At 36.6% G+C, this 13922-nt stretch overlaps 1 protein-coding gene across 2 annotated transcripts in view; it reads right to left on the bottom strand.

The window, feature by feature from the left end:
- The window catches only part of PTPRN2 (protein tyrosine phosphatase receptor type N2), a 643897-nt gene that overhangs the window by 235858 nt on the left and 394117 nt on the right, over positions 1-13922 (bottom strand). For both annotated transcript variants that reach the window (XM_027450443.3, XM_038174330.2), the window contains exon 12: positions 612-676. In XM_027450443.3, coding sequence (XP_027306244.3) covers positions 612-676 — 65 coding nt within the window. The remainder of the gene's footprint in view (positions 1-611; positions 677-13922) is intronic.

Genomic DNA, 13922 nt, shown 5'->3' with positions numbered 1-13922 from the left:
AAAGGAAAAAAAAAAAAGATAACTGTGTACACAAAATTAGCACGAGAATTAGCAATCAACTGTAGTTCATACAAGGTTCTTAGCAGATAGCATCATCTTTATTAATAAATGATGAACTGCTTAGTGGAGTTTTTGCTTAGTGATATCGCCATAATAACAGACACGTTTTATTTATGTTTCAAGTTGCATCCAAAATAACCAAATCATTCACTGACAGATTCCCTCTAACAGCTGAAGAGACTTTACCCCAAATTTAAACTTTCATTGATCTAGATGAGCTACCACTCCAACAAAACCAAGGGGAATAATACAACGACTTCAATTGCTGTGCTCATCTTTGGGGATTTTGTTCCTGTGATACAACAAAGCAAAAAACTGCATTTCTGAAAGCCGGCTGCACTTTCCTCATAAGGATGGTATTTTTTTCTCTGTGGGATACAGTGCTATTTGTGCAGCAGATTGTATTTTGACAGATGCAACTGTATCATAAAAAGGCCCTTAGCACTATCAGACTCGTAGTTCACAAACGTTCATGAGCTCCAGGATTTCATAAAAAAAAACACAACAATTAAAATGTTTTTGAGAGTGTAAAATGCCCCCAAGCCACTTACCTCCCCCACGCCAGTCTGCAAAATTCTCAGCCCAGTTGTTTTCTCAAGCTTCTCTTTGTTCAGGGCTGCAAGGAAAATTAAGATTGAAAGAGTTATGGGAAAGCTGAAATATGCACATTTTTGCAGCACTTATAATATAACCAACCTTCCTTCCTATCCTCCATCATCAAATTCATGACAGTCCCTACCTACACCATCTATGGAATATTTTTCCCTGATAGCAACTCCATCTATTCAGTGTTTTGAATACATAAGTGTGCCATTAATTGTTCACTGTTATATAAAAAAGCAAGTCAAATTAATTCTTGCTCCCTTGTATACAGAGTATCACATATTTAACACATGCACAATATATATGGGAAGTTCTCTTTTGTAGAAGCTTCACACTTTCTTGCAGCAAGGAGCAGAGCAGCATCTTACCACTGCAACGGAACTGTCACTGTGTAAGACATTTCAGAATAAATGACAGTCTCACCTAGCATGGAAGATAAATAGTTTATCTGACAACACTGGAATGTGATGCACAATATTTTTCTTTCTAAAATTGAGATTTTTTCATATTTATCAGCTTCCATATCAGTAAAAGCATCCAAAAATAATCAAGCATAAAATAGCATAGAAATATAAAATAGAGATAGTAATAACTAAAACTACATCTATACTTGTAACCTAAAAATGTCCTGGGCATGGACTTGAGCACTATTGCCCATACTAAACACGTATGAGATTATTTTCAGCTGAGAGTATGGGTAAGGTCACACTGTTTTGGACAGGAAGATGTTAACTATCTAGATGCACACTGTGTCAGTTGGACTCCTGGCCAAAAAAACAGACTCCTGGCCTGTTTTATTTACTAATAACAATGAAACCTTACAGCCGTATTAAACTCTCCTCACTTTAGCCATCTAGTCATTGACTATCTAATCCAAGTGAGTCATCTAGGTTCTCTCTGCAGTCAATGGAAAGAGATGGACATTTAATACGGTGAGTCATTCCACATATCTTACACACATCAGGAGGCACCCTTCTCTTTCCATTGATTACTGGGACAATTGGGATAGACTTAGCTTCTCAGTTTATGTTGGCTGAGGGAAATATTCCTACCAGCAAGCACAAGAAGTGTGTCAGAATATATCATAAACAGTTAAATTACTGCTGAAAAAAAATATTTTTTTTGTTGTTTTCATTTTGGAAAAATACGCTTTAATTGCTGCTGCTTGAAACATTCAGAACAATTCACATTGCAGCAGACAGTTCTTAGAAACAATATTGTGAGCTGATGTTTTATTTAGTTTGTCCAAAGTGCAACCCAAATGACTCAAATTTATATCAGAGGCGAGTCGTTTCATCAGGTCTCATTTTCACCTCATATATCCAAAATGTGAAATTATTTTTGTAAGGCTTCATATGTGCAAAGAATCAAATGTAAAAATTCAAGCAATTGTAATACCAAGAAACTTTCCTGACTTCTTCCATCAAGGGATGAATTTTTCACATGATTTAAATGGAGAGGAAAGCTCTGTCCAGCTTTTTGACCCATCTGATGAGCTGATGGGAGCATGGAGTCCCTAGACCAAACACATGGTTTGCTGGATTTGAGCCTAAAAAATAGGCACAATACTCATATACTTAATAGTTATACCATGCTTTACACATTCACAAACATATTTATCCCACCCAGAGTCACTGGGACTGCACTACAAGCAGAGCTGCCTGGATCACATGATTTGAGACTTTTAGTATTTCTTTTGTTATATATGTTGTACAGTAGGAATTTCCAAAAAGTAAATCTTTGCAAACAAGCTTGATTTTCATCCTTGAGATGGACTCTGGACTGTGTTGCTTCATGCATGGCTGATGACCTGCCATGCTGACATTTGCCTCTTTGGACGTGCTACGTCATTGAAAGATGTGCCAATCTAGCACACCAACAGTCTCTCACCCAACATATAACGGTAGATTTCTAACAAATGCAAAAATTTAGAAGATTTATAAAAACAAGAGGCTCTGTGGCATCCTTCAAATAAACTGGAGTCTGAAAAATCATTCTTCAGTAGTTTGGGATAAATAAAATGTCAGAGCAAAGTGGCTGCAAAATAAATGATGTACAAGTAAACAAAAAGGCTTAAAACCCAGTGTATAATTTTCTATCACACGAATAGGTGACAGAAAATACTAGGTCTGCTGAATCACTGGGTTTTGTAATTACTATCACATATTTGACCAACCTTCTTCTCATGGGTTTCCTGCAGACTTTATTTTCTGAAGCTTTGCTACATAAAGTGTATTTAACATTCCCTTCCCCCTTGATATTGGCTAAAAGAAAAAGGACAGCTCTGACAGTCATGCTAACATAAACCCTGCTGAAATTAAGAGGCATGAAGTCACGATGTGTTACTGATTAAATCAGAACCTGAAAATGGTCAAGCTCAGGCACTGTCAGATTGTGGAGAGAGAGACAGCCAACTGTCTCCAGCATCTTCACTCCAGGCATGTACAGAAGCATATTTTAGCTACCCTTGAACTCCACAAGCAGTTCAGGAAGGTCAACAAATTCTGTCAAAAACAGCGGTGCCAAGGCTAAAGCGTCAACCACATATTGAGATGCTGCTTGAAGCTGCTGAACATTGAATAGAACTTCTTAACTTTTGCTATCTGTAGTTGAGAATTTAAGACAAAACACAGTCAATAGCCTATAAATAGATGAGGAAGGAGTGGTGGGATATTAGATTCAGATATTTAGAACAATCTACTAATCCTTTGAAAACTGGTCTACATTTTAAAGGGTATTTTAGTGTACTACCTACGAGTTTGTACTCCAATACAAATATTCAGCAGACAATGTTTCTGCTGCAATGTCATGAACTAGAAACAATAATCCTAGGTAACATGGTATATTACACATTCCACAAAAGTTGATATTTTATGGCCATGGCTTATGGTCCAGAAATAATAATGCAGGACTCATGCACACTCATCAGCAAAGAAGAATAATAAAAATAGCTACTCAATAAATAAAGAAAGAAAGAAAGAAGAAAAAAAAATCCTAACCCAGTTAGCTACATATAAATCTCCTTTTTTTTTTAATCTTCCACTGAAACAAAAAGGGCTTCCAAACACACAAAAAAGGAGGCCTTTAAATTAAATTCACTAGATGAAGGATATGCAAATTACCTGGAGAAGCGGAGCCCTATAATGTTCTCAAAATTCTGCAATAGCCTATTTAATTAGTATTTTAATTTATCAGAATAATTCTTTGCACTTGACAATTTATGCAGTATTCCATATAATTAAGCACGTAGCTACAGTAGAATAATTTTGCCTACTCTCTGTATACCAGTTATTTTAACCTGAAAAAATCTGTGGAAGTCTCTTCTGTGATCTAAATTACAATGGGGACAACTTAATGGCTTTGCTCTATTAGAGAGCACGATGAGGGTGTTACTGAGTGTTTAAGGGTAGCGATTGTCACTGTTCATAGTCTTCACTAACCGGAGGGAGGTCTGATGTGTTTTCTGAGGGCTAACATTTATTTCCTTCAGCAAAGTTATCTGGCAGTGGCATAGTCAGGAATTTGAGTGCCTAGTTTTGTCATTGGCAGGTTTGACCTCAGAGCCTGTTGGTTATTAGAAGAAGCAAGGTACAGATGGCTTTGAGCAGACCTCCAGTCTCATTACAGCACTTCTGGAAGAAGAAAGTACTAAGAAATGAGTAGTTCACAAAGCTTTGTTTTAAAGCAGGTTGCCAAGCACAACTGCACCCTTCGGCATTCTTGTGGGAGCGGCGTGCACACTGGCACAATTGGGATGAGGGAAGGGTTTCTGCAGAAGGCTTTTGCAGTCCATCTCCTGCAGTGCTGCAGGATTTACCCACTCCAGGGAAGAAACCATCCTAAGTATGAAAAGTATTTATGGGAAGATGGTGTCACTCACTAGGAAACTTTATTTTTCTGCTGTGAATCTTACTTTGAAGGTGTGTTTTAACTAATTAAACACAAAAAACAAAAGTACTTACAGACATACAATTCCCCTGACCTCTATTATATGCCCATTTTAGAATAAGTCAATTCATGCCCTGGACTCACTAACTATATTGACTGGACCTCCAGTCAATAAAACGATAGAGAGCAATTAATTCAGATTTACTGTCTGATGAATTCTATACCAATCGTCCTCTTTCCATATTTTTGTTGCAATGCCCCTTTCATAAAGACACATTCAGAACAATTTCATCTGTTTTCCTGTCTTTGAGGAAAGAAAAGGGAAAAGGAGGAAGGAAAATCCAGGGAGATGGTATTTATTACAGCTTTAAACTTTTAAACACATTTCCCAAATCTAACACAAGCAGATGTTGCCTTTATTTACACCAAGTTAGTTAGTTTTTGCTTCCTCCTGCCCTACCTTCAGATTATATAGAAAGGTTTTTTTTATAAAGTGAACAAGAAAGTCTGTCTTTATGCCTGGTGGACCCATGCACATGGGTGGCTTGCATACACGGCAGATACAAAAGCCTTTGTCTCTTGTGATTCAATGAAAATGGATTCCCATAATGCTCAGCCTTTCTGTTGAGAAGTCCCAGAGTAAGCCTGCTTTTGCATGGTTGATGCACCTCCTGAAACTGCTGAGGCATTCACAACACTAAATGAAAGGAAGCAGATTTAAAAAAGACACAGGCAGTTCAGCACTCTCTAAGTTTTTTAGAATATTGGATATCTGGATATGTTATATTGGTTTTCCCACCTGCTGTACTTGTTGTTGTTGGAAGTAATTAAAGTGCATTTTAATGAACTTTGAATTAGATACTTAGGTACCCCCATGTTCAGAAGAACAGCATACACCTATGCGCCTCCCTGGGCACTTCTTCTAGGAGATGCACCCTGTAAGCTCTTCTCCCTAGGCAGGAGTAGAACCAGGCTGCAAGTAAATAAGTCATGAAACACAACATAAGAATCCAAAATGCTACAGCTAGGAACAAAAAATGACTAACTGAAGTAGATACAATGAGAAGAAGGTTCCCTTTACCCAATTTTACAATTCAGTTAGTGATGGACAAGTAAGTTTACAGGCTGTGGGCAAAAGGTATTTTGTCCTCCATTTGTTACTGGGTGATGAAGTGAGATTGTAGCTTCATATGTAATTTCTAGTTAACTGGCAGCCAGGCCTAGAATGAAAATGGTTACAGAGAAGTCAAAGCCACATATCTGCACGAGCGACAGCCTGCTAAATATTATGTCATATTCAATTTTCAAGTCATTTTTCAAATGATTTTAATTAGATATTGTTTCAATCTCACGTGCATTAATTTAATTTCTGATATCAACATTTCAGCTTTCAATCTGCTCAGACGGAGTACCTTGCTGCCTGGAGTAATTTAAAATATCGTTTGCATCTCCAGCAATTTTCAGGGCACACATCCTTTACAACCTGCTCTAGCCAATAAAACTAACAGATGGAAATTCAGGCAGTGTTCACCACTCCCAGTGCACCTTTGGAATCTCACAGTTTTTGGTACAAGATAGACAAATCTACATGTACACAATCAAGGAATTTTCCATCTCTGTTTGTCTTTAATTCTGTTAAAAAATACACAAAAACTCAATTTGTCAGGTAAATAGCACTGCATACTCCCATAAGAGAAAAATTGGTGCATACTTGAATAGCTAGCAAGATCTGTATGTTTTTTTAAACCCTTTCACTAAAATGACGTCACTGTTTCTTCTCTAAAACATTTACCTCCCATGTCCCCAAAGTCCCATGGACAGATAATATTGAAGCTGAGAGCTGCAAAGATCTAATATATCAGGACCTCACATAGCTCTCTGTTTGCATAGATTAGACATGTATTTTAAGCATATTCTTTTTGCCTGACTGCTTGTATTGATTTATTTTTAGTGATTTAATAAATAGCTGCTCAATTATATGTTTTCTCGTAACTGTACTTTAAAATGAGCACACTACTATTTTAAAATATGATATTTAAATTATAGTAAAGGAGTTTGGTATATATTAAATAATATTCTTGCATTTCTCCGGAGCAGTTATGTTAATAGTGGGATCCCTCTCTGCTTACTCTATCTGTCTCAATTAAAATGTCAGTTAAAGTTCCCTCACTAGTCACAAGGAGCAAACAGGTATCACCGGAGGTTGACTTATCTCATCTTGAGATAGGTATCATTTTCTCATCATATAGAAACATATATGATGAATATATATGATCATATAAATGAGATACATATGTAAATATCTTGGGTCAACCAATCCATTTTTTTTTTTTTCCCCACAGGCAAACCCTTGTAAGAAACATATATATACAAGCTCCAAAATACTTCAGCAGTAAAACAGCCTTACAGACTTAGCTACAAAGAGGAGCTTCGAAGGCACAGTATCAACTTGGGGCAGCTTTTGGACTCCTCTCACAGACGCCAACCCTGCAGCCCCACTGCTACCAAACCCTTGCCAAGAAAACCCAATACAATGCAAGGGTTGTGTTCCTGAAGTATAAACAATACCAGTTTATATGAATTAGCATTGTAGAAATGCATATCCTTTATCTGTTGTAGATACTGTCTTGCAGAGCTTCAGAAACCCATTTTCAAAAATAGTCTCCTAAATTATATGTCTATATGCATCAACAGAAGAGTATTATATATATATATACTATATATTTCTAAGAATAAAAATAACCATGTTTTAGTAGTGTATGTTCTACAATAGAGAACTTACTTCCATGATTTTTCAACAATGACAACTTTTAATACTGTTAACCACTTTATCAGTAATAATTACATGTTGCATGACTCCTTATGCTTTATACAGTGTATGTATGTATAATAATTTGCTTCCATACTTAAAATATTGATCCAATATTTACAGCTAAAGATAAATATTACCTTTAAATAGGTAAATAAAGGTAAATATTACAGTTCAGCCCGTGTTAGCAGAAAATGAACAAACAAACACACAACAACAGTGTTGTTCCACCATGGGGAATCAGAAGTCAAAACATCAAAATTTGTTATCTCCATACAGAAAACTCATATAAAACACTGCAGCATGTTGAGCAGAAGCCAGAGCAGAATATATTCAAGTAGACCAATGCAGCATGAGCACTGATGCAAGTGCAGACCATTTTTCTCCGTGATTTCCTTTCTGGGCTGATTGCTAATGTCTAGACCAACATTTTAATTGTACTTTTTAAAGTCCCAGTCAGCTTAACATTAAACTTCACCATCATATGTTCAGCCTTAACATTTACAAATTACAAGGCAAGCTTTGTGGTCCCAGGGGATGGAGGGTAAGAAGGACCATCTGGATCTCTCTCAGCTTTTCCTAGTGCGGAGAAGGCTTTGCCTCCTCACCTTCACAACACTGTGGAAAATAACACTCCATAAAATGAGCTTAAGGCCAAAGCTGCTTCTTTTTCCTTTTAAATGAACAGAATTTTGGAATAGCATTATAGAAGACCAGTTTAGCTGCCTTCTTTTATTTATAGTTAAGGATTTAACAGATTGTTTTAATTTTCTTGTGATGAAAATACTACAAAAAATCAAACACTGAGATAACAGTTAGTTGGCTTTTCAAGGACAGCTACATATTCTAGAGTTGTGTATCTGCTTTTTGCTTCTATTTGAATATTTTCTCCTTCCATATACTTCATTTTAGTCCCTCAGGATATCCACTGCATCTCCTTTCTGTGTATTATTGTTTTCATATAGGCATTGTCTGTACTCTTGAAAAATATAAACTGCTATGTAAGATCTGTTCCTTGTCCTTTCAGCATTTTAGGAAAAGTGGAAAAATTAGAAGTTTCTATGGCTATCTCCATCTAATGGGAACAAAAATGTCTAACTACCTAGTGTCTGGGGAGAGTAATATCTAAAATATATTTTCTTGCATGTTCTCTCTTTTCTAACAATATTAATTGTGGTGTTTTCTAAGCAGAAAGAACCAGCAAAGTGATTCAGAAATTGCTACTTATGATGGTTGCAGCTTCACAGAAATTAAAGAATTACAGCTATCTGGACTTTAACTGCACTTATGTGGATTCTCTGAAATGGATATGTCATTGAGGCAAGGGAAAGGATTGGACCATCCTTCCAGAAGCCTACCAGCTACATTTTCTATCATTTCCATTATTTTTTTTCAATATGAAACAAATGAAAAGACTCAGGAAAAGAGAACTAAGAACTATTGTTGCTCATTTATAGCAGGGTTCCACTCCTCTGACGACTATCCTGGTAAGTACACTGACCCTCTTTGGTATTCCAACACAGAATATTTAAAAGTACATATATTGGCTTCTAGCCGTTAAGCCTCATCTTCATTATGCTATACTTTTTTAGCATTCCTGTTTATACCACTTGGAGACTTCTCATGTTAACAGCCTGAAAGGTAGTGTGTAAAGCACACTACAGCCTGTAGATGCTGTAGCGTGTTTGCTTTGGTATATGAGAAATTTAAGGGGCAATACTACTAATTCTCAGCATGCCAAACTGTCTCTATTTTTAATAAATACACATGCAAGAACTGTCATTTTTTTCCCATTTTTTTTCTTCAACTTCCACAGTTAATAAAGCAGTACCCTCTAGGTTCATTTCTTTAATGATCCAAAACACGACTACAAGCCATGCTATTTGTTATTCATCTGCAACTACACTTAATGTCATCCTCATGGCACAAATGTAACAAGACTGAGTTGGGAAAACATTAGCAATATTTCAACTGACTGGTTCACTAAATCATGAATAACACAGCTAATGCACAAGGTCATTCACTAACAAAATCTATTTGCTGTGCCCTCAGAATAAAATGAAAATATTTATTACCAAGGATGCCACTAGTAACAAGAGTCACAATAAAGCTTTCAGGTGGGAGTGAACAGGGATGATGTTAACTTGCCTATCATTACTCATAATGATTTTTCATAATACTATTACAATGAAAATCTGGAAGGCTATTTTGTAAACTTTAAAAGAGTTACTTCAAAAAAAAAATTAGCAAAAAGTGGAAGATTCTGGAAAACCTGATTGTAAATTCCAAAATACCGGCCCAATGTTTTTTTAAGAGCACTTTAATCACATCATAAAAAAGCATCATGTTTACTGTTGGATGGGTGAAGTACGAAATAAAGAGGATGAATGCTTGTCTACAGAAATGACTGAGTCCTAAATGCATTTATATAATTTGCATATGCATGTGTGCACATGTATGCACATTTGATAAGAACGATGAGAAGGATTTAATGGAAAAGACCTATGTATGTGAAGAATTGTTACTTTGCAGGCCATGGGGACAGCTTTACAAGGAAAGGTTAAAGTCCTTATTGCCAGTCTCAGAAGGCTTTTCTTCGGAGTTTGTTGAGTAGCTATCAGAAGTACAAATCCTGTACACCAAAAAAAACAGTGAACGTTTCTACATTTTCTTTTTCCCACAGCCATCCTTACTTTAGGCAGAAAGGATTGCTGAAGTCATACTCAAAATATTACTATCGCTATTATTATTACATAATAACTATTTATTAGTATTAGTATTAGTGTTAGTATTAGTATTAGTATTAATGTTGTTATTGTTAATTATTAATTGTTATTAATGTATCACTTATTCTTCTCAGAGCCAGGAACCTCAAGAGTACAGCACTGTGCAACACAAAACTAACAGGTGGTTCCTGTGCAAATGGCCTTAAATCTACCAAACATCTGGAGACAGTGAATAGCTACAGACAGGAATAAAATGACAATTAATATTAGGTAATAAAATCGCAGGATACCAAAGCAACATCCATCCACACAGCATTCTTTCTCTTATGTTTTTTTTTGTTTTTTTTTTGGCACAGGAAATGATGTGATCAGTTAAGCCTTATAAATCCTTTAAAAGCTGCAGCACTTTCCCCGCTTTAATGTTTAGAGGAGCAGAAGAGATTTATTGGCAGGGGTTAAAATAAGGAGAAATGGCAGGAAAGGGCACTATGATCAGCTCTCCCAGAACTGCTGGAAGCAAAGGCAAAGCTTTCCTTTTCTGTAATTGGAGTGATGGGGAGATCTCTCTTTTGCAGTAGGCTTAACCCAGTGTGTATTGGCATGAGTCTCTGCTGGCATTGTCTCTCCTCTAACAATGCTCTGAAAACATTTTTTCAGAATTCTTTACAAAGTGTTAAAAAGGATACCTGGGTTTCCCTGCTCCCTGTAGGTTCAGTTCAACCCTAGTGGATTATAGGTCAGATTATAAACCTGTTGTTGGGCAAAATGCCATTCTGTATTTCAGAGCTCTGTCCACTTTGTGGGGAAATTGCACATTCAGAAAGAAAAGCATTTCTGTCATATTTTTAAAAAGAAATCATTAAGAAACTGAAGAAATATTAGAACTGAAGAAGATTAATTGAGAGTGGGAGGTTGTGGACTAATACTCTTTATCAAGAGGTAGCCCTGCAGGTAAAAACATTTACTGTCACTTAAAATGCCAGCTACGCACTCTTATGAGTACTCCTTCATCCTTTTGACAAAATGTGCCTCATTAGCAAAAAATCTTCCATTTGTACTTTCCGAGCTTTCCTGGTAAACTTTGACTGACATGGTTTACAGAGCAATGGCAGAGGCAGTTCCACCATCTGATACCAGATACGAGGCAGAGGTAACCTCTGTCAAGGGTACGAAAACCACTTTCATTGGCACTGATGCATTCAGAAGAGGACATCGGCCCACAGCCTTTATGAGACTGTCAGACTTGTATGGATTATGCAATTTAACACATAGAAATCATTACTGCATACAATTTACGATAAATGTAAATGAAATGACTATCCGCTTTATGCATACACGGGCATAGGTCACTATTAGAGTGTCAGCAATTTCAAGCAATTTCTGTATGCCATTTTCTGCAAAAATTAGCACAATAGCTTCCTTATGGGGTGAAAATCTATAGGAGAGTTAAAAGCTTGGTGAGATGTTTGTTCCATTTGGGCAGGCAGACTTTCTCCCACCAGGACAGGTTCTAAGGCCACCTAGGGATATGCACGAAGCCATCCATGCAGCACCCTCCCCTGCCTCTGCACAGGCAGGTTTCTATAGCTTCCCCTGCATGCACCTTACAATAAGTATTTGCTACTGGAGAAGTGAAGAAACTATCAAAAGGCCAGTAAAGACAACTTCCTTAGGAAATAATTTTGTGAGGAAATGGTTTGCATATATTCTGACTCCTCATTTGTAGCCTGCTGGATCCATGACTGATTTCTAAAGGAAAGGATGCTCTTGTGAAAGCAATTTTAAATTCCTGACACATACATATATAATATATATATTTTATATATATAATACATCAGGGCGCTACACCAATCCAAACATATGCATGTAACATACATAACATATATGTCTCAACATATGATATATACATATTGCTTATTCTACCCACTACCCTTCAGAAATGACTACAGAACAGCAATATAAACATAAATTAAGTATGAGGTATACATCTCCACCAATCGAGATGAATGTATATTATTATCCCTTGACCCCTTCTTAATGTTCCATTTTACCATGTTTCTAAAATATTTATACCATACAGGGTGTTAAATTATAGCAATTAAGACCATAGTATGGTTTTATTAATATTTCATCAAGAATGTTTCATAATTTGAATTTCCCCAGTGCCCTTCTGTTGCTTTGCTGTACACTGTGGGGATGGAGGGCAGTTCTGTTTCGTTCCTCTTCATCTTTGCAGAACTGTACCAGCATTCAGCTTTATTTAGCCAATGTTTTGCAGCTACTGTTTTTTTTTTTTACTCAGTGACGGATTCATGTAATATGTTGGGGTCCTTAATGTTCAGTTCTGCCCCCTTGAAAACTAAAGACATCAACAAACTGGAGAGAGACCAGAGAAGGGCTACTGAAGGGATGGGAGCATGACTATGAGAAGAGGATGAGGCAGATGGGTTTGTTCAGCCCGGGGAAGAGGAAGCTACATAGTGATTTCACTGCTGCCATCTGACACCTAGGCATGGATATAAAAAGACAGAGCCAGACTTTTGCGGAGACTCATACCAAAAGGATGTAAGGCAAAGTTCACGTCACAAGTTGGTATGGTCTTGTTGGGCAAAAGGAAGAAACTGTTCACTTAGTGAGGTGGTGATGGTTAAGCTCTGGGGCAGGTTGTCCTGAGAGACTGTAGAATATTTATGTCTTGATATTTCCAAAATTCAGGTGGAGCAGGGCCCCAGGAAGCCTAACTTCAGATTTGGCATTGCTTTCCACAGGATGTTGGACCAAATGACCTCCAGAGGTCCTTTCCAACTTAAATTTTTTTATGACTACAAATATACATATAGCATCTTTAAAGGCAGTGATTCTTCACAAGAGACTATAATTCCAACCTGTCATTTTTGAAATACTGACAAACCCTTACTTGAAATGGGCACTGCTTGTTTTTATGAGGAAAGGTTGCTGTCCTCCAGAGTGCCATCACCACTCAGACTCTGGTTCAGCAAAGCATTTTTATTTCTGGTTCAGTCTGTTCTCATGCAGCAAAGCACTTTAAGATATGTTCAACTGATGAGTCATGGTCCAAAAGCAGTAGAGCGAAGTGAAGAAGAGAAACACAGAAATTTGGAAAAAATCAAACCAAACTAATATTTGGGGTCCTCACAGACCCCAAACCCAGCTGGGTTTGCTACATTTTGACAGCAAAACCAGAGAGTTTTGGGAAAAAGGTAGAGGGGTAATGAAGACAGACTCAAGGAAAGAAAGAGTGATGAAGGTTATGGAAAAATTACCCAGGACTTCTGATTAACTTTGGCTATATTTTGCATTCTGTATTCCAAAGATGGACTCACAATGCACTTTTAAACATCTAGAAAGTAGGCATTTAGTAAAAGCTTCTTACCTACTTTCTCTACAGCTGACAGAGAGATAGAGGCTCTTACAGACAGTACTTCATCCTTTCTTAGAAAAACATTCACGTGTGGTATGGAAATAAGTAATAAATATCAGTATTATTTCTCTATCTATATACTTGCATTTTCTTTTTTTACATAATACATGATATTATGTAGTAGTGAATAAGATTGATGATTGACTTAATTTAGCAATGAAATGAAAGAGTTAAAATTATATTTGCAAAATATTTCATTAATTTTCAGAAATAAAGGACAGTTTTTACCAGGGACAGACTATTTTTTTGTCCTAAATAATTAAATTATCTTTTTTTTTTTTTTTTTTTTTTTGTGTGTGTGCGTTGCAATTATGCTGCATTAAATACTTTGATGACTTGTTTCAGTCAATACTCAGCACCTTATTTTCAAGCTAATGGAATGTTACAGTTGTTA

This window comes from Anas platyrhynchos, chromosome 2 (assembly GCF_047663525.1).
Source record: "Anas platyrhynchos isolate ZD024472 breed Pekin duck chromosome 2, IASCAAS_PekinDuck_T2T, whole genome shotgun sequence".
Classification (NCBI taxonomy): Eukaryota; Metazoa; Chordata; class Aves; order Anseriformes; family Anatidae; genus Anas; species Anas platyrhynchos.
The sequence above is the reverse complement of the archived record's forward strand: the minus strand, read 5'-3'. Positions and strand labels throughout refer to the sequence as shown.